The following is a 25,334-nucleotide window of genomic DNA, read 5'->3' on the forward strand; positions in this document are numbered from 1 at the left end:
CACATGAGCCAGGGTCGTAATCCTCACTCCCACGGCCCCTAGGGGAAACGAAGGCAACTCTGGTCCTAGCAGTAATTATGCCCCCTCCCGCAACCATTCCAGAACATTTGGAAACGGAATGTTCTCTTCCCAGGGTGTTGAGGGGCAGCATAGCTGGGTTTGCGCTTGCTCAGCGCCCCCAATATGCCCCCGGCCCTCTTCCAGACCCTTTCAGAGAAGCTCATGTGGAATGCGCTACCTCCTCCTCCAGAAGAATGACAAGTTCCTACGTTTGTGAGAAGTCTAAGGGGTGACAGGCCAGGATCTGGGGAGGGGAGATCCCTCCTCTTACGTACATGACCCCAGCCAGCTGTCTGGCGGCTTCAACTTTGATTTTTTTTCTCCTGGCCTCATCTCGCAAGACCGCTGGAGAACCCTTTTCAGCACCACCAGAAAGGACAGCTCTTCTCGGCCCCGCCTGAGATGGCCCGGCCCGCGGCGCTGCAGGCGATTGGCTGAAGCCGCCTTCATTATCAATCGGGCTCCCGCCGGGGGTTGGCTCTTGTGAAGGCGAAGGGGGAGGTGGAGTCACAGGTCGACTGGTCGAAGGATCGGCTGACCCACGGACAGGCCGCAGCGTCCCTGTCCGCAGTCTGCGAGCGCCGGTCTTGTCCATCAGTTCGCGCGCTCGCCCCGCCCCTTACTTGCCACGCCCCTCTCAGGCCCCGCCCTTTCTTTTCGCATTGCGGGGCGCTGGAAGTTGGCGCTGTGCCCCCTGAGCCCCACGTGGCGCCCCGTCGGGGCCGGGGGTGGCAAATCCGGAGACGACACCCCCAACCCGGCTGAGTTGCGGTGGCCACTGGGCGAGGGCGGGGGTAGCTAAGCTGAGAGGACTGTGGGGAGGGTGACGTCAGGGTGAGTGGGGGACAAGGAAGGAGCGAGTGGGGGAAGGGGGAGAGAGAGAGAGAGAACCCGTGGGTCGGGTCGAGAGAGAAGCGAGGGCAGGAAGGAGAGAGGGGGAGGAAGAAGAGAGAAGTCGCTGCAGAGGACTGCTGGTTGCGGTTCCCAGGGCTGCGGGTCCAGGTGGGGTAGGAACTGCTGTCCGGGGAAGCTAGAAGGAAAGGCAGAGCGGGGAGGGAAAGAGGGAGCGAAAAGAGGGGCGGGGGTGCGGTGGTGGAGGGAGGAGAGAAGAAAGGAGACGGGGAGACAGAGGGTGGGGAAAGGAGAGACTGACGGGAGAGGCAGGAAACTGGAGAGAGAGGAAATTGCTCTAAGGAGAAAGAAGAGGAGGAAAGAGGCGAAAGAGGAGGAGGAGAGAGTTGGAAGGAGAAAGAAGAAGTAGAGGAGAGAGGAGAGAGAGGCAGAAGGAGAGGAAGGAAAGGAGAGTTAGAGGTGCATGAAGGAAGCGAGAAAGCAGGAGGTACAAGGTGGAGAGAGGACCTCAGAAGGAGAGAGAACCAAGAGTAGGAATGTGGAAGGGAAACAGCCCAGGGTGTAACCAGGGAGCAGCCATGGAAGGAACCAGTGGAGAACTGGGGGGACAAGGGAACTGGGGTCTGGAAGATGCCCCAGGCCTCTTGGCCAGGGCCTCCCTGCCCATCATGCCTGCATGGCCATTGCCTCTGGCCTCATCTGCCCTTACCCTGCTCCTTGGAGCTCTCACTTCCCTCTTCCTCTGGTACTGCTACCGCCTGGGTTCCCAAGATATGCAGGCCCTAGGGGCTGGGAGTCGGGCTGGGGCTGTCAGTGGTAGGCCTGGAGGGTGCTCTGAGGCTGGCAGACCAAGCCCACGGAGCTCTGGGGAGTCTGTGGAAGGACCTAGGACAGAAGGCGTAGTGAGCCGTCGCCTTCGGGCCTACGCCAGGCGCTACTCTTGGGCAGGGATGGGTAGGGTGAGGCGGGCGGCTCAGGGTAGCCCAGGCCCTGGGGGAGGGCCAGGGGTCCTGGGCATTCAGCGCCCAGGCCTGCTTTTCCTGCCAGACCTGCCCTCAGCCCCCTTCGTGCCACGGGATGCCCAGCGGCATGATGTGGAGCTCCTGGAGAGCAGCTTCCCTGCCATTTTGAGGGACTTTGGGGCTGTGAGCTGGGACTTCTCAGGGACTACCCCTCTGCCTCGGGGCTGGTCCCCACCACTGGCCCCTGGGTGCTACCAGCTCCTGCTATACCAAGCAGGCCGGTGCCAACCCAGCAACTGCCGCCGGTGCCCGGGGGCCTATCGGGCACTGAGGGGGCTGCGAAGCTTTATGAGTGCCAACACCTTCGGCAATGCTGGCTTTTCCGTCCTCCTGCCTGGGGCCCGGCTTGAGGGCCGCTGTGGGCCCACCAATGCCCGAGTCAGATGCCACCTGGGTAAGTGGATGCTGCTTACAGACAGCTTCCTCGCCTCCACAATTCCCCCTCCAGACTCTCTTCTCTGCCATCATAGCTTTCTACACTGTGACTCTGATCATGCCTTTCTTGGAAATCTTCCTTGACTCCCTGTCGCCCACAGCAGCATTTCCTGAGCTTCAATGATCTGCAAACCATCTTCATAAGCTTTTCCATAGTCATTTACCACCTGTACTGTTTCTTCATATTGACTCCCCACAATGTTTTGTTTTACTTATTTAAAAGGAATCTTTATAGAAAAATGACAATCAGTATTACTTGACCTAAATAGGAATTATTCATAAAAATAAGTTTAAACTTAAAAAAAGAAAGCTTTAAAAATTCTAGCAAAGTATCCTAGTCTGAGGCTGAAGCCTCCACTCTCCTCCTTTAAAAAGGAGCAATGTTGGGAACTGCCTGGTGGTCCAGTGGTTAGGACTCTGTGCTTTCACTGCTGAGGGCCTGGGTTCGATCCCTGGTGGGGGAACTAAGATCCCACAAGCCGCAGGGCGTGGCCCCAAAGAAAAAATAAACATAAAAAGGGCAATGTTAGGGGGGATGTTAAAGTTATGGTAGCAACAAACTGAGATTTTCTTTTCAATGTTTTAGAGATTGAAAGAAAATGGGGAGAGAAAAAGACTTGTTTTCTGATTGTTGTTTAATGCCATGACTTTGTTTTGCCTACAATCATCTCTTGTGCTACCAGTTGAATGTGTTCTACACTTCAAAGCACCCTGGCTTTGAAGAGATCTGGAGCAAGGCCAGATCTTTTCTCCTTATCTCCTACCTGTTCCCTTCTTCCCCTTCCCTCCCACCATGCCCTAAATCATGAATGCCTTCTGGCTGATCCTGGCAGATGCCACACACACGCTGTTAACCTAGAATGTCTTTCCCCCTTATCACCTCATGGAAAACTCCTACGTAGCCTTCAGGACTCACACTTTCAAATGCCACACCTCCTCTGGAATGTCTTCCTCTTCCCCATCATTTAAGTTGGCTCCTCAGTTTTCTGTACCCCACTGTGTGGTCCTTGGCAGGATGGAGCCATGTTTTATACCTTTTGGGGAGAGAGGGCCTAACACAGTAGGTTCTTGAATTAAACTGTCAGAAGCCCAAGAGGAGATGCTGCTTCCTTCAGGAAGCTTTCCCTCTTCTCTGAAACAGAACAGATTGTGCTTTGCACTGCATTTTCTGTCTCCTAGCATTTCTTTCATCCAGTACTGTATTGTAATTTTACGTGGGTCACCTTCCAGAGAACGAGGAGGGACCACCATAGAACCTGGCATTTAAGACTCTCAGATCTGCTTTTTGACTGAATGGGGTGGGCCCCTTCGATGGAGGCAGGAATGTTGGAGGCCCGGATCTCTTACAGGCCTGAAGATCCCCCCTGGCTGTGAGCTGGTGGTCGGCGGTGAGCCCCAGTGCTGGGCTGAGGGACACTGTCTACTGGTGGATGACTCCTTCCTGCATACCATGGCTCATAATGGTAATGGGGCTCCCATTCTGCTAGGAGGGATGAGTGACTAAAGAGTGAAGGGGAGGGCTTCCCTAGTGGCGCAGTGGTTGAGAGTCTGCCTGCTGATGCAGGGGACACGGGTTCGTGCCCCGGTCCGGGAAGATCCCACATGCCGCCGAGCGGCTGGGCCCGTGAGCCGTGGCCGCTGAGCCTGTGCGTCCGGAACCTGTGCTCTGCAACGGGAGAGGCTACAACAGTGAGAGGCCCGTGTACCGCAAAAAAAAAAAAGAGTGAAGGGGAATAGACTAGAGGCTGCAGAATCGGGCCCAACTGGCTTCCTGTCCTACACCACCATTTTCTAATTGCATGACCTTGAACAAGTCACATGATTTCTCCAATCACCCATGAAATAGGGCAACCACCTTCTTTTACCAAGTGACTGCAAGGATTAAATAAGTTAATGTAAGTGCACAGCACAGTGGTTCATAGCACAAGACCCTGGGCCTGGACCACCTGGGTTCCTGTCCTACCTCTGGCATTAGCAGGGTGACCTTGGGCAAGTTATTTAACCTCTTTGTGCCTCAGTTACTCTGCATAAAATGAGAATACTTATGGTATTACCTCACAGTTTGTTTTGCTGATTAAGAGTTAATACACGTAAAGGATTAGAACACTGTCTGGCACTTATTTACAAAGTGTTTGCATTTATGAGTATTTGGTGAGTGCCCTGGCATGTAAGTACTTAACGTCAGCTGCTCAGCTGTCTCCATCCGCATGTGCCCTAGGCTCTCCCGAAGATGGGCCTCGAGTGGTCTTCATCGTGGACCTTTGGCATCCCAACGTGGCTGGGGCCGAACGCCAGGCCCTCGACTTTGTCTTCGCACCAGACCCTTGAAGGAAGGTGTTCCCTTCAGACATCTGGGCTGGAGAGATGCTGCACTTGGGGATGGCCTGAGTGGTAGCCAGGACCACCTCTCCATTGCAGGGGGTGGGGTGGGGCTGAGGGTGGGAACCGGCCAGTGAACACCGAAATACAGATTTTTAAATCCTCTCCTAACTCCTGACTACTTTCTTCCCAGCTACCAGCCCAGGGAAAGGCTGGGGCAGGGGTCTGTGTCTTCTCCCATCCAACTAGCCAGGCACCTCCCTAACAGGCCATATACCTGGCCCTCTCCCTGGGAGCCAGCACCAGACCCTCAACTCAACTTTATTTCAATAATTTAATAGAAAATTATAATAATAAATAATATGAAAAAAATTGAAAAGATGCTGACCTGGTGCAGGCCCAGGCCCACCTAGTACAAAGTTAAGGAGGTAGGGAGGATGGTGGGGAAGCAGGAGGGAAGCAAACTGCCCTGCACAATGGTGAGGAGGTGGCTCAGAATGTGGTGGGTGTTCTTAAGGGCTGGCTTGACACTTTGGTGTGTACAATGTACTAAAAAAAGACAAAGGGAATTCTAAATCCTTCTAAACCAGCTGGTGAGGGAAGAGGGCAGGACAAGGATGGGGAGGAGGGAACCAATGTAGGCCTTCTGAAGGCCTCTGAGGGGAGGGGCTGGAATGTACTCTGTGGTTAGCAATGAGGTGGGAATGGATGGAAAAGGGCCAAAGTGAACTGTACCATGCAATGAAGGGATGGAAGAAGGACCCACGACTTGGCCAGCAAAGCCGGGGCAAAGGTCTGGGAAGGGGAGGAAGAGAGAGAAGGACTGGGTCCCAGCGGCCAGAGGAAGACTCGGGGCAAAGCTCAGTCCTTGAAGACAATCTGTTGGCCATGAGGACGCTCGTCGTGGGTGATGTGGCGCCGGACATGGATTCTGCGGACACGGTGCTCTCGGTTCTCCTCGTCCTCCCCTCGGCCTGCCCCGCCACCTCCAGCTGCACCCCCTGTGGCCTCCAGGAGGGCTGGATCTGGGCCTCGGGGAGTCTCGTAGATCAGGATGTTCAGGGTCTCCTCAAAGATCCGGGCCTCTGGGAATTCCACCTGCAAAAGGCCAGCAACCCCCAGCTCCCTCCCTCTGGCTTGACTACTACGCAGCCATCCCCTCCCCCAGGCTGCTCCTGCACTGTCTCTCCACTCTTATAGCCTCTGCAGTCTCCTAGCCTCTGCAGTCACAGTTTCCTTTAGCCTGGACTGTCCTCTTTGCAACTTCTTTGCTCAGCTAAGTCACACTTACACTTCAAGGTCCAGCTCTGAAGTCAGGCAGAGAGTTATTTGTTTTCTGTCCTTTGTTGCCAAGTCTCTTTGTATATCTTTTCATTTGACAAATATTTACTGAGTTACTGCACTGTACCAGGTGTTGTTCTGGGCATTGGGAATATAGCAGTGAACAAAACAGGCAAAGTTCCTGTCCGCAGGAAGTTTACATTCTAGGGCGAGGACCCAGACATACATGTAATAAGATACAAAGTGTCAGATGACGATAAATGTTACAGAAAAATTATAGCAGGAAAAGGGTGTGGGGATAGCCACGGCCAGGAATGTTACAACTTTAAAGAGGGAGCTCAGAGAAGGCCTCACTGAGAAGGTGACAGCCGACCAATAGCCAAAGGAAAGGAGGGAAGGAACCAGATGGAGAACTCGAGAAAGATCAGTCTGGGAAGGGAACAGCTCTGGGGTCAGGAATTCGCTTAGTGTATTTGAAGATCAGCGCAAGGCCAAAGCAACAAGGCAGAGTGAAGGAGAGTAGTAAGGGATGAAGAGGTAGTTAGGGGTTCCCCTTGTGTGGCTTGGAGGAATATAAACAAAAAAACTTTAACAAGCTGCATTCCCATTACTGGTTTATCTTCCTGTCTTCCCAATTACAGAGGAAGCTACTTGGAAACTGGATTATTCACTCATTCATGCATTCAATAAATGTTTCCTAGCTTCTGCAGCGTGATAAAGGCCTGGCTAGTGCTACAGAGATAGGGGAAAAAAAAAAAAAAGATTCCGCTCTACTCTCAAGAAGCTAACTCCTTGCTGCTGAAGTAAACACTCCTACTCCCCCATCCCCAGCAGACTACAATCAACATTGTGTTTAGCTGACAGGGGGGTATGACCAACTTTGTCTGGGGTTGTTGGGTTGAAAGTTCATGAGTGGTGTCCCAAAGAAAGTGATGCTTGGCTTAGGTCTTAAAGATTAAGCACAAGTCCATTAGGCAGACAGGAATGAGGAAAAATAATTCTAAGAAGAGGGATTAGTGTGTGCAAAGGTAGGGGTGTGTGAAATAGCACTGGGTGCTTAGAGACTTTCAAGATCTCCACTGTATCTGAGGCACATCCTTCATGTCAAGGTCAGAAGAGACCAGGCTGATAAGATCTTCAGGGGCCAGACGTCATGACAGAGGGCTTGTACTTTACTCAGCATCTTATTCACCTTGATTTCAAGCCTCTTGCAGTGCTCAGGAAGTATCTGCTGATGATTGCCATGTTAATGACTCAGGGCCTACAATCTCAGTGTGTTCTAAGCACCTGAACTTTTAAGAACCTACTCTGGGTCATGGAGCCTTCTGAAATTCTAATGACAACTATGGTTCTTCTATATAGAAAAATGCATACCCACTCCCCAAACTGCACACTCTTTCAAGATAGGCTTGAAACCCAACTGGCCTAGATTAAGAACCCCACTCTAATCCAACACCCTCCTTTCACAGGTAGAGAAGCAGAGACCCACAGAAGCCAGATGACTTGCCCAAGGTTACAGAACTAAGACCCCAGAACTTAGAACTCCGGTGATGGATTTCCCCTGCCTGATCTGTTGAGCTGCCTTTGTCCAGGGTGCTCGTCCTGCCCACCACCACAGCCCTCCCTGACCAGGCCCTGAACCCCTTCTGACCTTGGTCTGCTTCTTCTCCGTGGCATAGACAATGGAGGTGCAGCACACCTCGGCGATTTTGCGGCCCTGCCCGTAGAAAGACCAGCAGCAGATCTCATCCCCCAGAACATCCTTGAGGAAAAGCAGCCGCCCATGGAAGCGCAGGGCCAGTTTGTCAAACAGCTCGATGTTCTTAAGTAGGTTGTCGTCTGAAGTGCTGAGGACCAGGGGGCCAAGAGGCTCAGCACAACTGGATTCCTCCCTCTGTTCCCCCAAGCTTAGGGGCCCAGATATCTAGCACTCTAGTCCTACCTAGGAGTTTGGTGCCCAGAATGGAGCTTCCTCCACCCCTGGGGCCAGGCTAAGGAGGCCTCAGAATGGAAGCAGCATTTGCTCAGCAAATCCCAGCAAAGCAGAGTGGCTACCCCATGCAGGTTCTGGAGCCAAGCTACCTCACCTGGCATCCTAGCTCCACCACTTTTTAACTGAGTGACACTAAGCAAGTTACTTCACCTCTCGGTGCCTCAGTTGCCTCATCTGTAAAATGGAGATCACAACAATACCTACTTCAAACAATTGTGAAGATTATGTGAGTAAATATATGTAAAGCACTTAGAGCCATGCCTCTTATAAGAAATGCTAGTAATTATCATCTAATCCTCACCTGGACCCCAGTTTACTGATGATAAAACTGAAGCTCAGAAGTGAAAATGACCTGTCCGAAGTACCCAGTGGGTAAGTGGCAGAGCTAGAATTTGCATCCAGGCAGGATTCTTTTTGCCCCCCCACCCCACCCACCCCCATGCGGCCATAATCCTCCCCTTGGGCCAGGAGCAGAGCTGTGCTTGAGCCCAGGATTCCACCCACTGCACCTCCCCGCCCCTGAGGGGGTCACCTGGTGTAGGAGTACTTGTTGTTACTGCGGTTGTGCAGGAGCTTCACCACGGGCTGTTGGGGGAGAAAGGATGGAGAAGGGTGGGGGTCAGGCTGCCAGGATAGGCCCCCAGCCTCCACCCTACAGGGCTCAGGGGCCTCACCTTGGAGGTGCTGGCCAGGAGCTGCTGCTCCTCCCGGGGAGATGTCACCGTGGGGATGAGGCACAGCGGGGACAGGTTCTCCCTTTTTTGCTGGAGAAGAAGCGGAAGGTGATTAACAGCACAACCAGAGGTCACTCACTCCCCAACCTAAAAGCCTTCAAAAACTGCTGTTGCCTTTGGGGAAAAAATCCAGACTCCTTAGTAGTCCACACAAGACTGCAGGATGCAAACTCTCTGATCTCGGCTCTACCACTCTCCCCTGCCTGCTGGACTTCAGCCCTACCTGTTCCTTCGCGCATCCAGCTTGTGCCCACCAGGCCCTTTGCAGCTGCTACTGCCGGCAACAGCCTGCACTCGGTTGCATGGCTGGCCCCTTCATACCATTCAGATCTCAACCCAAACAGTGCCCCTAGGAGGGTGCTGGTCCTCCACCCTAAGCTCCCTGGCTAAGCAGCCTCCTCTACTTCCTTTTCACACTATCAGTTCACTTTCTTCATGGCACTCAGTTCCTCACATTTTCTCATTTTTTGGTATATTTGCTCATGGTCTCTTCCTAGACAATAAGTACCAATTTACAGTAGATGCTCAATAAATATCTGGTGAACGAATGAACTGGGCTAGGTGGAAGATTGGAGGGAGAATCAGAACCAGACACATAGGTTTCTTTCCTCTTCTCTGCTTTCTAGAATCTTCATGCCAAAACCCCTCTCACCTCTCCCAACCTAAAAACTAGATGTGCAATTCTAATACAAATTCCAGAAGATTTTTTTTTTTAGAAACTCCTAAGACTTTTTCTAAAATTAATTTGGAAGAATAAGTCTACTATTACTTAGGTCAATTTTTAAAAAGAGTCAAGCAAGAGAAGAGATTGACCCTCCCAGATATTAAAATATCTTACAAAGCCATAATAATGAAAACAATGTAGTTCTGCTGCAGAAACAAACAAAAACAATGAAACACAATAGAGAACTTGGAAACAGACTGGTGTACATAGGAGAACTGATATTTATAGAGAGAACATCACAAATCAGTGGGGCAAGTGTGTATTCGTTATCGCTATATAACAAACTGTCCCCAAACTGAACAGCTTAAACCAACAATAAATACTTATTACCCATTTCTGTGGGTCAGAATGGATATTCAGGAATTCAGGAGTGGCTCAGCTGAATGTTTTTGGCATGGGGTCTCTCACAAGGTTATAGTCAAGTCAGCTGGGGCTGCAGTAATCTGAAGGCATGTCTGGGTTTGGAAGATTTGTTTCTGAGAAAGCTTATTCAAATGGCTGGCAAGTTCAGGCTGGCTATTGGCAGGAAATATCTGATCCCTGTCATTTAGACCTCTCCGTTGGGTTGCTTGAGTGTCCTCACAATATGGCAGCTGGCTTCTCCAGAGCAAATAATCCAAGAGAGAGCAAGGTGGAGGCCTCACTGTCTTTTATGACCTAGTTTTGTTAGCCCTATTCAGTGTGGGAGGGAACAACGCAAGGCAATGAGTACTAGGGAACAAGAATCATTGGGGACTGCCTTGGAGGCTGGCTCCACAGTCCACCTTCTGGCTCCCATTGATTCAAATCCCTCCCATACACAAAACACACTCACCCCCTCCCAAGATCCCCCAAAGTCTCATCCTATTACAGCACTGAAGTACAGAATCTGGTCATCTAAATCAGGTTCAGGTGAGGACAATGCTCCTTGGGAGGTGTTCCTTAACTATAGCTCCTTAGGTACATTTTCTCTGGATCTGATGACCTGTGAACTAGAGACTAGTTATCTCTTCCACACACTCCACATGCAACATGTGCAACAGGCATTAGGATAAACACTCTTGTTCAAAAGGTGAGGAGGGGTGCAGGAGGCACAGAGAAGTCACTGCTTCACAGAAATTCTGTAATCCAGTTGGACAAATATTGGGAGCTCTCTGATGTCTACTCCTGTCCAGGAATGATTCTCTATGGCTCTTGGCTCTGACCTGAGTCATCCTTCCATTACCATGAAAGACAGTCCGTGTTTGCAGCTCCATAGTTTCCTTAGCCTGCTTTCTGCCTGTAGAACTTCGAGGGTCCAAAGGCTTCTTCTCCTCTTGTACTGTCTCTGTCCCTTCCAGTCTAAGCTGGCAGTGTTTCTGCCGATATAATTCTCTTAAAAACTTAATGGGTGTCTTGTGAGTCCTGGGGTTCAGTTCATTTAGACAAAAGTCTCACCCACACATCTTTGTGAGATAAGCTCTTCTCTACTTTAGGCTTATGCTGAGACTGCTGCCTGACAGTAGCCTTAAGCTTCTTAGAAGTGCTATTATTTGATTGAATGGTTCTCTGAGGCATCTTCTTGGATATTTCTGAGGTCTTAAAGGATTTTACAATCACATCCTCAGCTTCATCTTTAGACCATGTTTTACTGAGAATGCCCTGTGTTTGATCTTTGCCTGGAAGCCATTTGCTAATTTTAACATCAGTTGTTATCTGAGACTGGGAATTTTCAAGCCCCCAAAATTCCTGGCTCCTTTTTGTTCAATTATTTTTCCTTTAGCTTACCCTCTCCTCTTCTGTTTCACTATAAGCAACAAGAAACCTGTGGCACTTCAACATTCTATCTGGAAATTTCTTTAGCTAGATCACCCAGATCATTAGTATGTTTTCTACTTTCTACATTACTGTAGGAGACAGTGTTGCTACTTCTGCCACTATATAACAAGGATCCCCTTTCCACCCCCTTCCAGTAAACATGTTCCACACTGCAGCCTCCTCAAAGGTCATCAGACTTCTATGAATACTCTTTAAAGCTCTATAGGCTTTTATTAACACTGTTCTCAAGTGCTTCCAGCTTCTGCCCTCTTCCCAGTTCTAAAGCCGCTCCCACATTTTAGGTTTTTGTTATGGCAGAACCCCACTCCGGATACCAAAATCTGTTATCCGTTACTGGGTAACAAATTAGTACAAACTTAGCAGCTTAAAACAACAATAAACATTTATTATCTCACACAGTTTCTGTGGGTTGGGGGCTTGAGACTGGCTTAGTTAGGTGGTCCTGGCCGAGGGTCTCTCATGAAGTTGGAGTCCAAATGTTGACCAGGGCTGTAGTTATCTGAAGACTTGATTGGGCCTAGAGGATCCAATTCTGGGATAGTTCACCAATTTGGCTGGAAGTCTGTGCTGGCCGTTGGCAGGAGGCTTCAGTTCCTCACCAAGTGGACCTCTCCCTTAGGGCTGCTTGAATATGCTCACATGGCAGCTGGCTTCCCCAGAGTCAGTGATCCAAGAGAGGCAGAAACTGCTATTGGTCTTTTATGACCTAGCTTTAGAAGTCACACACTATCATCTCTGCAATCTCCTACTGGTTACATAGGTCAGCCCTATTCAGTGTGGGAGGGGACTAAGCAAGAGCCTGAATAAGCAAGAGGCAAGAATTGCCGGTGGCCATCTTGGATGCTGGCTACCACAGATTGTGTAGTAGATGGCATTGAGAAAACTAGCTCACTCCACAGAGGACAAAAAACAGTTGAATCCCTTCATAATTCGCATTTACAACAGTGAATTCCATATACAAAAGGTAAAACTATAAAGCTAATAAAAAATGTAGAATAAACTTCTTAAACAAGATCCTAAGAGGATACACCATTAGAAAAAAAAAAGAGGAATGTGACTCTATTAAAATCAAGAATCTCTCCAGTTGACAATGAAAAGCATGACTTTATAATTTCATGTAATAATGTTGAAGGAATTATAATTATTCTACAACCCTAATGAAATTATTGATTCAGGTGAGAATTATAAATGGATGTGTGGTTGATAGGTAACTGCCATTCATAAAATGCCTGAATTACTTTATAGTTAGCAACAAGGAAATGTAACCACAATGGAGGGATCAAACCATCATCATCTGAATCTAGGGGCCAATACTGAGCATCACTAATGATGGGTCATATTAACAACATTGTAGGTCTCGATATAACACAGTATGATATATGTAACATTACTTAACATGTTTTCCAACCAAAATGTTTAATATCAAGCTTTAAAATCTACTATCTGATTTAGAGAAAACTCAGGATAGGGTAGGGTAACAAACCACATCAGGCGAATTTGGAAAGTAGGTCACTGTGAAGGACAACTGATGGTCAGTATTATGAGAAAGTCAGTATCTTGAGAAAAAAGGGACTGCTTGGGTTGGAAAAAGAACGTAAAACCAGATGCAATGCAAGGATCTAGATCGGGTCCTGGTTTAGATGAACCATCTATAAAAGACATTTCTGGAACAAATGGAGAAATTGGTATATGCCCCTGATGTTACATAAAATTTCACTGACATGGAAAGATGGCAATTATTAACAAACAAAAAAAAAGCATACTACAAAACAGCACATAGAGCATAATCATATTTTGGCAAACACACACACAGGAAAAGACCTGGAAGGATATTTGGTGCTTTTATTTTTTTGATGATCTGTGGTTTCTAAATTTCTACAATACTTATAGACTGCTTTAAAAATAATAAACATTTATTTATAATTTAAAAAAATAATTTCTGTTCAACAACAGATGCCACAGACAGGTGACATTCTAAGAGAAATTATTGGCAACATCTAAAACTGACTAGAAATTATTATCTAAAACAGACTTTCTCAACTGGGCTTCCTCACTGAATATCAAAACCCAGCAAATAATTTGAGTAACTATTTTCTCAACTCTTCTGAGAATGTCAGATAAATAGCACCATTCTAGATGCACAGGAGAAGTTAATTTATTATGTAAAATACATGCCTTAGAGTAACAGGGCTTAATTCTCCCTAGGAACTAAGCTAAGATATGTAAGAATCTCCTGCAAAACAACAAGAAAAAGATAGGAAACTCAGTAGAAAATTTGGTAAAGAATATGAATTGGCAATTCACTGAAGGGGAAACCAAAAAAGCTAGTGAGTATGTGAAAAAATGCTCAATCTAATTAGTAATCAGAAGCATGCAAATTAAAATGAAGTCACTCTATACCATCAGATTGGCAAAATTAGAATGCTGGGTGATGCCATGAGTTGCTGAGGATATGCAGAAACAGGATTCCTTATGCACTGCTCATCAAGAGTACAAGGTGCTACAGCCATTTGGGAGAGTAATCTGATGATACTTGCTGAAATTCGTTTGCATGTGTCCTGCGGCCCAGCAATTCCACTCCCAGCTACAATCATGAGAAACACTGACCCAGGGCCCACAAGGGCACACGTACAAAGATGCTCATGGTGGCATCGTTTGTGGGGGCAGGAAGCGGGAAGCAATCTAGGTTTCCAACCTCAGGGGAATGTATAAATAAAATATGGTTGAATGCACACCATAGATCCCTGTGCAGCGGTCAGAAGCAAAGAACTAAATGTACATACAGCAGCATGAATAGAACTTGGAAAAAGTGTTGAATTAAGAAACAGAACACACAATCCATAGCTCAATGACATTTATGGAAATTTAAAATACATATGTATACAAAACAATGTTTTAGTTTTTTAACGGTACAAACATAATCCAAGGAAATATATTAAAACATTAGAACTGGAAGGGTACCTATGGGGAAAAGGGAAGTGGGCAGGGGACTGGGAATGAAGGAAAAAATAAAAAGAGAAAAGATCTGCATAGACTAATGATGTTTAAGTGCCACACACTGAGAAGTATGGTGAACTCAATTCTCTGTACCAGAATCTTAAAAACAACGGGATTTCCCTGGTGGTCCAGCTTTCCCTGGTTAAGACTCCCAGCTTCCACTGCAGGAGGCACGGGTTCAATCCCTGGTCGGGGAACTAAGATCCCGCATGGTACGCGGGGGGGCCAAAAAGAAAGAAAGAAACAAGCAAACAAAAACCTCCAAACCCAAAACCTCCAAACAAGCAAGCATATTCTAGCTGAGTGGAGTGGGGAATGAGAATGGTCTCGGGGAAGCTTGGAAAGGAGGCAGCTGAGCACAGAAGAAAAAGCACTGCACTTGGGAGTCAGGCACCTGGGGTTGACTCTGAGCTTTGCTGCTTACCGGCTCTTTCACCTTGAATATATCCCCAGCTTCCCTCATGTTTCTTTTTATGTCAAACAGGGGTACAAGAAGGTAACAGAACCAATCCTAACACACAGTGGATGTGAGATAACATTAGATAAATGTAAAGTTACAGAACAGGAATGCACCTCCAAAATCATCTAGTTTGATGTTTTTTAAACTGCAAGTGGTAACCCACTAATGGGTCATGAAATAAATTTAATGGGTCCCAAACGGCGTTAGAAAGAAAGAAAACAGAATATCTCAGAGTGTATTTCACTAAAAGTATCATTTTATAAAACTTATTTCAGTCATATATATGCAAGTATAAAATGCATTTTTCTCTATGAGATGTAGTCAAAAAGCTTGAAAAACATGGATATTGCCCAAAGGAATTCTATACTTTTGGATTTCAAGGTCCAATAAGTATTCCCCAAGATAACAGAAATTTGTTCATAGTTGCCACTTTTTAATATATTGAATATAAAGGGCATCAAAAAAGAAATTCTTACAATCTCCTATTAATATTGTATCATAAAAGGACACTTTTAACATTGTAAAAATAGAACAGAATAAAAGGCTTTATGTGAAACTCACTACACTGCACATATTTTTCTCATTTCCCTATCTTTTGGAACATGAGAACAGAATGTCAGAGGTAGGAACTGACTCACTCAAGGTCACTCAGTCAGCTGCGGTGGAGGTGACACTTAACCCATATCTCCTGGCTGTGCTTTCCAAACTCTTCTCCTCAGAATCCTAAGAGAGGGGCCTCCCTGGTGGCGCAGTGGTTGAGAGTCCGCCTGCCGATGCAGGGGATACGGGTTCGTGCCCCGGTCTGGGAGGATCCCATATGCCGCGGAGCGGCTGGGCCCGTGAGCCATGGCCGCTGAGCCTGCGCGTCCCGAGCCTGTGCTCCGCAATGGGAGGGGCCACAACGGTGAGAGGCCCGCGTACCGCAAAAAAAAAAAAAAAAGAATCCTAAGAGATCCCCAGAAAAGAAGCCCAGCAGGTGGGGCCCTGGAACCCCCAACCCTGTTTTATTGGGTGTGACTGCTTCTATTGTATTTCACTGCTAGAAAAAAAAGAATTATTTAAAGCCCTGGGAGGGATGGAATGCTGCCTCCCAGGATAGGACCCGATCATGGAGGTCATTATATTCCAATTTAAATTCAGATTTTTTTTTTTTTCCCTTAGTGGGACAAGGGCATTATTTGGGATTTCTGAGCAAGGGAGAGAATAAATTGGGATTGTGTTTAAGGATCATTATTCAGGTGCTAGTGTAACAGCTGGATTGGCTGGGTAGAAACAGCAAGAAACAGAGACAGTCGTCATTTAACCACTGCAGTAGTCTTGGCATGAGGTGGTAAGGGGGGCCCTGCCTGAGAGAGCAGAAATGCAGAGGAGAGTACCCCCAAATTCTCCGGTGTCATGGCCAGTCAGAGCCAGGCCAGAGGCAACTCCTCCAGGCAGTGCCCCAGACTTCCTTTTGTTTTTCTTTAATATCTTAATAGCTAACTGCTTGGGCAGCTCTCCCAGGGACATGAGCATAGGGGTGGGACTCAGGACGGGGGGAAGGGACCCTCACCTGCAGTGCCAGCTGGCAGTCCTCAATCAATCCTTGTACCAGGTAGTAGCGTGCTTCGCCCAGAAGCTCCCCCAGTTCTCTGGTACTCTCAGGAAGTGGCACGGACCCGTCCCGCAGGTAGTTGAGGATTGTACCAAAGTGGCGGCCGCTCCGGTCAATCAGCACCCAACCTGGTGCAGTGGGGAGAGGCAGGAGGAAGGATGGCTTTGCTAAAGGCTGTGGAGCTACTGAATTTTTATGAAAGAAGGATTCAAAAGCCACAAGTCTTAATACTGATCTGTCTCAAGCCTGTGCCATAGCTAAGAAAATCCCTTTAAAACATCTCCAGTGAGTTCTCCCATAAGCCCCTTTTTAACACAGCCAGCCACAGAGAATTAATTCCCTCCCAAGTCTGTGCTACACTGAGAAGGTTCTCACCATCAGAGAGTTCGTACAGATTACCTTATCAATAAACCTCTAACCTCTTGTGCTAATTCTGACCATCCTATTTAATTAGAATGTCCACCCCACCGTCCAGTTTACTACCATTTTAACCTTTATATTCTTCATAGAATATAAAGATATATATTCTTCCTTCTAGTCTTCATAATATACTTATTGCTATCTGAAATTACATATTTCGCTTTTGTTTTAGCATGTTTACTTGCTTATTCTCCCCCTGCCCCCACAAAAAAAGAAAACTCCATAAGGCTTAGCTTATCAGATTTGTGTACCAAACTATCTCCCGCACTGGCATTTTACAAATACTTATTGAACAAATAAATTCTTCACCTTCAGGTATTTGAAGGCTGAGCTCTACCTCCCCAAATTTTACTTTCCTGCTCTCACAACCCTCGTTAACCCCTTCTGAATCCACTCCACCTCCACCACCCTCAACCCTGCCACCAAACTTTAAGGTTCCACTTGGGCATATGGGGCCCAGACCTGAATGCAACACTTCGGGAAGGTAAGGGGCTCGCCTGCCAAACAGAACTGTCCACTCTCCGCTCTGGCGTCCCTGGCAAACCCAAAGCTGCCCTCTCCTTCTACAGTCTGTATTTACAGATGGAGTCCTAGAGTGTACAGGAACCTGCGTTAGGGGAACGGAGACCGACAAGATCCTCCAACTCTCGGGGATGGCTGTTGGCAGCGCTGAGGTAGAGAGGGGAACAAAAGGCTGGGCAGGTGGAAGAAACTGATGAAGGGTGCCTGGAAGGATGTTGGCAGCTGGGCTGGTTCCCAAGTCTTTTGAGCTGAGGCGTGAAGGGTGGGAGAGTCAGTGGGAAGCAGTCATGAAAACTGGGAGCTGACATGTTGAATCACTTACTACAGCGCCCGGCAGAGTAGCTGGAGGGGCAGGGGGATGGTGCGGGGGGAGGGATGTCCATGAATGTTGGTTACTACTGCTGGGGGTAAAGACCGGGGGAGGAGGGCGATCATGACCGAGCCAGGCGAGATGAGACGGGATGTGGGGGCTGGAGGGGGTGAGAATGAATTGACTGGACGGTGGCAGAGAACGGACATGAGGAGACTGGGCTAGGAAAGACCACGAGAAAGGGAGACGTGGATCTGGAGGACGCAGGACAGTAAGCAAGGGCAGTTCGCGTACCTCCGGCGTCAGTGAGCACCTCCGCGCGGCCGCTGAACATGGCCTTGAGCATGGTGTCCTGTCCCGTGAGGGTGCGCAGCGTCGTGTAGTGCAGCGAGCCGCCCACGTTCAGCTTCACGTACTTGCTGTTCGTGGTCAGTGGCTTGAGACCGTAGGCGGCGGAGCCAGGCTCGAGACCTGAGGGCTTAGGGACTTCCAGGGACGGGGCCTCGGCCGCCTCCGGGCCCGAGGCCTCGGCCGACATGCCTGGTGGTGGCGGTGGGCAGCGATCCTAGGTTCTCTCTGCGACCCCCGGCCTCTCCCAAAGACCCCGGTCCTGAGCCCTCGGGCCGGACCTCTGGGCCCGCACGCCTCTACACCGCCGCTACGCGAAGACACTAGCCCTCAGTCCCATAGCGCCTCCACCGCCCGGAAGCCGGGTGAGCAGCTGCGCAGGCGCGTCAAGCTCCCGCCCCCGACCTCGCGGGGCCGGAAGTGCGGAGCATGCGTAGTGGCCTTGGGCTGGGGGAGGTGCTGAGCGCCGGCTGCGGCGGGGCAGGGCGCCGCGGGAAGTGCGGTCCGGGCGCCAGTCCTGGAGAGCCGATGTAGTAGGCGCTTGGCCACCAGCCTGTTGTGGAAACCGGTGTCTCCGCCGCGTGTCTCTGCTCTCAGAGCGCTTCGTGGGCGTAAAGGGAAAACTGGCCCAGAGAAGCAGGGGATTGGGCACAGTTTCCCGCCTCCCATCCCCGCGCATTTGACAGACTGAGGGGAGCTGCGAAAGAGGCACCAAGGGACGCACTTAAAGGAGGCTAGAGGGATGTGGCCTCGCAGAGGAGATGGCGGTAGTGCTAGGGCATGCAGGGTGTGAGCAGGTAAGGTCGTCATGGAAGGCTTCCCTGAGGAGGTGATACTGAGCTGAAGCTCAGAAGAAGCGGCCCCGTGGAGGTGTGAGGGCCGAGAGTTACTGGCAGAGCCAAGGGCAAATACAAAGACCCTCAGGCCGGAACACACTTGGCATATTTGAGAAGCAGAAAGAAGGTCAGGGGTGGCTGGAGCAGCTGAGCAAAGGCCTTAGAATCCCAGCCGATGTCGTGAGACACCCAACCCCTAAAGAAAGGAGAAGTAAGCTGGGAACACGTTGTTGATAAAGTGTGGTGAGAAGTGTTTTTATCCGATCCCATCCACATTCAGTTGAGAGGCTGATACCTCAGAGATTTAACAATCGACCTGAATGTCTAGCAGATGGATCCTCTGGAGGGAAAACTAAACACAAAGTTGTAGTTTCCGCCTTGCCATCAGTTCACTGGATGATCAGGCAAGTCACTTCTCTCTGGGCTTGCTTGGTTCCTTTTCTGCTAGTGAGGGGTGCAAATTTAAATGCCAGGAGACAAGGCAGGAGTGTAAATGAGTGGGGCAGACCAGTTACAAGGTACTGGGGAGTCATGAGTCCTGTGGTGACTGGAAGAGCCCATGTTTTACCAAAAGGATTGCCAATTCTGATTTTTCAAATGTAGCTGGTGAAAAAGAGAAAAGCAGCTCATGACAACTGGGAGCTAGTTTGCACTCTTCCTTCAGAAGCCTCAGTGTTGCCAGTAGGGGGCCTGGCACTATTAGCTAGGCTGTGGTGTTGCCTTGTTGAGCATAAACAATTTTACAGAACACCAACATCAGACAAAACCAGTCGCTGATGGATGGAGAGAAAGACCATTCCATAATCATGCCTGAACACGAAAACGAGAACATTGTCCAGACCACAAAAATGACCAAACACAACCCTCTCCACAGTTTGAGTTACTGCTGCTTCTTTACCAACTACAGCTTTGGCACTGATCCATTCCTCCTAACTTCTAGATAAGAATTATTAAGAAAACCAGAAAGGGGCTTCCCTGGTGGCGCAGTGGTTGAGAGTCCACCTGCCGATGCAGGGGACACGGGTTCGTGCCCTGGTCCGGGAAGATCCCACGTGGTGCAGAACGGCTGGGCCCCTGAGCCATGGCTGCTGAGCCTGCACGTCCGGAGAGGCCACAGCAGCGAGAGGCCCGCGTACTGCAAAAAAAAAAAAAAAAAAAAAAGAAAGAAAACAGAATTATCCCCACTTCCTGACAGCATCCAACCTAGAGGAAATCTCCCCTTTCTCAAACCCTCCTAGAAAATCATCTAACACAATCCCCAATCCTGTAATAAGTCCTTTTTAATATGCACTTGCTGAGATGCCCAGAATGGGTTCCCCATGGTGTGCGGTCTCCCTCATTCTACTACAGGTGTGTTCCTGGTAGTCTTTGGCTGGAGGGCATTATCAGAAATGGAGGATCCACAGAGATTCAGCTGAGGCCCTCACTACCTTGGACTGGAACCCTTGACTCTGGTAATAATGTGCACATCTGAGACCCCTCGTGTCTCTAACTATTTGAGGTGCCATCCTGCCCATGGCTGGGAGGTAAGTTCTTGCTGAATTGAGCTCTGATGTTTCATTGAGACCCTTGAGTGTTGGGATTATTTTGTTTATTTTCCTTGGAGTAAGGTCCTCTTCCATTTTTTTGGTTATCCAATTAGATTTTTATTTTTCCTTGGGGAATTTGTTTTCTGGCTTTCTACATCTATCTGCTCCCATGGTTCCCCCCATCTAGTGTTTTGAATGTTGTTTGTCTATAAGAGGAAAAGTCTATAGGGAAAGGATGTGTATGTAGCCCTGGATGTCTCAGGGCAACATGAATCTGTTATTTATTGCTCAGTCTCTGGTGGCTGAACACCACTTATCCCTCTAAGAAGTTGGGGATGCCAGCCGCTCAGGGGTCATGTAACTAGTTAGCATGCTGGAGTGTCATTTGTTATCAGAATTAACCAGACAAATCACTCCATCAACCAAGTCCCAATAAGTCTGTCCTACAGCCAGCCCTGGAGACTGTGGAATTCAGAAGGTATCCTCAAACCAGTGTCCTTTGAATAAACTTTGCCTCAGGTTGCCATTCCAAACCTTTATAAGTACTTCTTCCTCAGTTTTGTCTGTGTCCCTGAGAACTCCTTTTTTTCATTTCTTCTGCCGAGAATCAGGTCATTGTCTCTGGCTTCTGATCAGTGATGACTGGTCTTTGGCCAAGTTCTAGAGATACAAGGTTGCACAGCACTGGCCTTATGAACTCTTATCTCAACTAAAACTGGGCCAAATAACCTGATTCCTTCATGTTTTCTCACAATTACACTAACTCGTACCCTTATCTTTCTAACTGACCCAATTTCACTAGGGACAATTTAGAATTGCAGTGGCCATTTTGGGGAACTTGGGACAAGAACAAGATTCTTTATTTGAGAGTTACCTTAGAACAAAAAGATAAGAAACCCTCATGAGGAGATTGTCTTTGTTGTCAAAAAGAGATTATTTTGTTTAACATAGGTGATATTTCATTTCCCTACTTTGGAGATTCATAAATACTGATTTTTAAATTATATAGTTGTTTGAAATTGCCAAGTGCCTAAGATATTTTTAAAATTAGGTGGAATGTCACTCTTTGTGTGTTTGTGTGTATATGTCAAAATCTGGAGGGTTTTTGCATTTAAACTGTTTTATCTTTACTTGCAGAGGGAACATGGATTAGCTTTTTAGAGTGATAGTTTCATATTTGTCTGTAGTAGCTCCCTCTCACTTTTTTTGCTGTCCATTTTCTTCTCTTGGAAAAGTTTAAAGATTAACTTATCAAAAAAATATTTCATTGAATGTGCGCAATCCAGTTAAATACATTTGGCCCTCAAACAATATGGGTTTGAACTCCACAGGTCCGCTTATATGTGAATTCTTTTCAGTAAATATATTGGAAAAAATTGTGGGGGGTATTTGTAACAATTTGAGAAAACATGTAGCCTAAAAATATCAAAAAAAATTAAGAGAAAGGTATATCATGAATGCATAAATTATAAACAGATACTAGTGTATTTTATCATTTACTATCATAAAATATACCAAATCTATTATAAAAAGGGAAAATTTGGGACTTCCGTGGTGGCGCAGTGGTTAAGAATCCGCCTGCCAATGCAGGGGACACAGGTTCGATCCTTGGTCTGGGAAGATCCCACATGCCGCAGACAACTAAGCACCTGTGCCACAACTACTGAGCTTGCGCTCTAGAGCCCGCAAGCCACAACTACTGAGCTTGTGAGCCACAACTACTGAATCCCGTGCGCCCTAGAACCTGCACGCTGCAACTACTGAAGCCCACGTGCTGCAACTACTGAGCCTGCGTGCTGCAACTACTGAAGCCCGCACATAACAAGAGAAGAGCCTGTGCTCCGCAACAAGAGAAGCCACCACAATGAGAAGCCCGCGCACCGCAACAAAGAGTAGCTCCCGCTCGCCACAACTAGAGAAAGCCTATGCACAGCAATGAAGACCTAACGTAGCCAAATATATATATATATATAAAGAAGAAGTAAAAATTTATCGAAACTCCCACACACAAACATTTACAGACTATACATGGCACTATCGATTACACTAGGTTACCAGAAGGCAGTCATATTGCTGCTTCATTATCAATGCATGAATCGTTTTATCTGTAAATAAATATAAATTTCTTTTTCACACTATCTTTTGTTTTTGTTTGTTTTTTTTTGGCTGCATTGTGCGGCATACAGGATCTTAGTTTCCTGACCAGGGATCGAACCCATGCCCCTGGCGGTGGAAGCATGGAGCCCTAACCACTGGACCACCAGGGAATTCTGTCTTCATTTTTGATGTCTAGTGTTACTAATACATTTACTATCTACAATGTTTTGTGTAACATAAGACAGTATTGACGTAGGTACTGACAGATGATTCATCTTGTAAACAGACCATGTAAACATGGTATCAGTATCAATAAATACAATCAGTACTTTAAGGGTATTTTCTCTTCTGTATGACTTTCTTTTTTTTTTTTTTTTTTTTGCAGTACGCGGGCCTCTCACTGTTGTGGCCTCTCCCATTGCGGAGCACAGGCTCCGGACGTGCAGGCTCAGCGGCCATGGCTCACGGGCCTAGCCTCTCTGCAGCATGTGGGATCCTCCCGGACCGGGGCACGAACCCGTGTCCCCTGCATCGGCAGGCGGACTCTCAACCACTGCGCCACCAGTCATTCCCTGGTATGACTTTCTTAATAACATTTTCTCTAGCTTACTTTACTGTAAGAATACATTATATAATACATATAACATAAAAAATATGTGTTAAATGTTTATATTATCAGTAAGGCTATTAGTAGCTAAGTTTGAGGAGGGGGTCAGTTGTGCCTTGGGGGGTGGGGGACTGGGGGGTGTTGTTTCTTAAGTTCCTTAACCCCCACGTTGTTCAAGGGTCAACTGTAATCAAAAATGTCTGAAAGAATTGCTAAACTATATATGTTTCCTTTTTGGGCTCTGAAAAGTATATTTATGTAATAGGCTTTGTAATTATAGTTATAGATAAAATAAGGCCTTAGTTCCAAGATAAAAGAAGAGTTTTTGGTGTGATCCAGTGTATTTGCATTTTAATTTGCCATGTAAAAATAATGCCAGCACAATATTTTGGTTTGTACAAGATCAGGGTTAGTTTTCCTATGATTTAAACCTTTTTACTTTTTATATTGATTTTATAAGTTAAGTAAATTATCTTAGTTTTAATATATGATTTACCTTTGGAAATTTAAAAAATACTCACCATGCTGTACATTACATCCCCAGAACTTGTTTATCTTTTTTTTAAAATTTTATTTATTTTTTACTTTTTTATTTTTGGCTGCATTGGGTCTTCGTTGCGGTGCGCAGGCTTCTCATTGCAGTGGCTTCTCTTGTTGCAGAGCATGGGCTTTAGGCGTGTGGGCCTCAGTAGTGTGGCACGTGGGCTAAGTAGTTGTGGCATGTGAGCCCTAGAGCGCAGGCTCAGTAGTTGTGGTTCACGGGCTTAGTTGCTCTGTGGCATGTGGAATCTTCCCGGACCAGGACTTGAACCCACGTCCCCTGCATTGGCAGGCAGATTCCTAAGCACTGCGCCATCAGCGAAGTCCCTAATAATGTTTTAAGGCTTTCAATTTATTACCTATTTGTGTATTTATGTATCTGTGAATGCCTAAATACACATATATGTAAAGGTTTATTAATAAATCATTTACTGAAAATTGTTACATGAATAATATATAAAAGGAGGAAAATGAGAATTGGGGCTTTTTTTTTTTAATGTCCAGACTAGTAGAAGTTCATTCGTTCGTTCGTTCATTCCTTCCTTCCTTCCTTCCTTCCTTTCTTTCTTTCTTCTTTGGGTCTTCGTTGCCATGCATGGGCTTTCTCTAGTTGTGGCGAGCAGGGAAAGTCTACTCTTTCCTATTTGTCACTAAAAATATCCTATTAACTCTTGGTGCTTTTTGACATACTCTTAAATCATTTTTTAAAAATTAATTAATTAATTTTGGCTGTGTTGGGTCTTCGTTGCTGTGCGCAGGCTTTCTCTAGTTGCGGTGAGCGGGGGCTACTCTTCGTTGCGGTGCGTGGGCTTCTTATTGCGGTGGCTCCTCTTGTTGCGGAGCACAGGCTCTAGGCACATGGGCTTCAGTAGTTGTGGCACGTGGGCTCAGTAGTTGTGGCTCACGGGCTCTAGAGCGCAGGCTCAGTAGTTGTGGCGCATGGGCTTAGTTGCTCCGCAGCACGTGGGATCTTCCAGGACCAGGGCTTGAACCTGTATCCCCTGCATTAGCAGGCGGATTCTTAACCACTGCGCCAGCAGGGAAGTCCTTAAATCATTTTTGAAAAGAGTTTTTTTTTTTAAAGTTAAGCTCCTAATAACCATTGTTGTTCATTGCTGTGTGTTTTTACAATATTGCCTATAAATATATCTTTTCTTTAGATATTTATTTATTACTTATATGTTGTTTCCTCTACAACTATTCTTGATTTTGCCTTTCCTAAATTCAGGCCCCAAATTTAGACTAATAAAACTATTAGGATATTTTTTTTTGTGCCTAAACTATGTTTGGGTTTCCTAAAATAGCCATCAAATAGCACAAAGATCTGCTCCTTTTTTCTATAAAAAGAACAATAGGAATCATTAGGTTTATCTGGAATTTACCAAATTTAATTAATTCAAAACTATTGTGAGAGCTCTTTGGTCTACTAAACTCACAATTTAAAAAAATAATAATAAATTGAAAAGAGAGGTTATCTTTCTAAGTTACTTACACATAAGTAAAGTATATTAATATGAATATATGTCAAGAATTGTATACTTTTCAAGTTAAAAAATAAAGCCTACATATTTAAGCACAAAGACTGGTATGATAACTGTCTACAAAAAGATCTGTTTCCAGAATTTTAGATTCACAAGCCCCTTCCCTTTTTGTTCATGTAAAGTGTGGACAAGCATTTGGGGTACTGGTCAATTACATGGGGATCATCAGAGGCTTACTGCTTATTTCAGTTTTTTATTAGACTCAGTAGCCAAGACATAGATGCCTCATCTAAGAACTACAGCAACAATAGCAGAGTATGGGAAATTTTCCCTTGATTTAGTTCTAAGGTCTCTACTAACTAAAATGGTTACCCAT

The 25,334-nt window shown here is 46.9% G+C and overlaps 3 protein-coding genes across 5 annotated transcripts in view; 2 read left to right on the forward strand and 1 right to left on the reverse strand.

The window, feature by feature from the left end:
- Positions 1–1,226: 1,226 nt before the first annotated feature.
- Positions 1,227–7,520, forward strand: ASPHD1 (aspartate beta-hydroxylase domain containing 1). 2 transcript variants are annotated; one of them, XM_060119958.1, is made up of 3 exons: positions 1,227–2,328; positions 3,719–3,832; positions 4,588–4,785. In XM_060119958.1, the coding sequence occupies exons 1-3, from the start codon at positions 1,449–1,451 to the stop codon at positions 4,695–4,697; spliced, it is 1,104 nt and encodes a 367-aa protein (XP_059975941.1). In that variant the 5' UTR covers positions 1,227–1,448; the 3' UTR covers positions 4,698–4,785. The 2 variants fall into 2 exon arrangements, with proteins under 2 accessions (XP_059975941.1, XP_059975942.1); XM_060119959.1 differs by lacking the exons at positions 3,719–3,832; positions 4,588–4,785 and adding an exon at positions 7,439–7,520.
- KCTD13 (potassium channel tetramerization domain containing 13) lies at positions 4,505–18,243 on the reverse strand. 2 transcript variants are annotated; one of them, XM_060119961.1, is made up of 6 exons: positions 17,815–18,243; positions 16,227–16,396; positions 8,637–8,726; positions 8,495–8,547; positions 7,621–7,816; positions 4,505–5,786 (listed from the first exon to the last, which is right to left on the reverse strand). In XM_060119961.1, the coding sequence occupies exons 1-6, from the start codon at positions 18,056–18,058 to the stop codon at positions 5,550–5,552; spliced, it is 990 nt and encodes a 329-aa protein (XP_059975944.1). In that variant the 5' UTR covers positions 18,059–18,243; the 3' UTR covers positions 4,505–5,549. The 2 variants fall into 2 exon arrangements, with proteins under 2 accessions (XP_059975944.1, XP_059975945.1); XM_060119962.1 differs by lacking the exon at positions 4,505–5,786 and adding an exon at positions 5,831–7,197.
- A 4,472-nt stretch (positions 18,244–22,715) lies between these two features.
- Positions 22,716–25,334, forward strand: part of TMEM219 (transmembrane protein 219) — a 35,540-nt gene continuing 32,921 nt past the window's right edge. Inside the window, exon 1 of the mRNA XM_060119955.1 lies at positions 22,716–22,905. Within this exon, the coding sequence (XP_059975938.1) occupies positions 22,788–22,905 (118 nt within the window). The 5' untranslated portion in view covers positions 22,716–22,787. The remainder of the gene's footprint in view (positions 22,906–25,334) is intronic.

The sequence above is a fragment of the Mesoplodon densirostris genome, chromosome 16 (genome assembly GCF_025265405.1).
Source record: "Mesoplodon densirostris isolate mMesDen1 chromosome 16, mMesDen1 primary haplotype, whole genome shotgun sequence".
Lineage (NCBI taxonomy): Eukaryota > Metazoa > Chordata > Mammalia > Artiodactyla > Ziphiidae > Mesoplodon > Mesoplodon densirostris.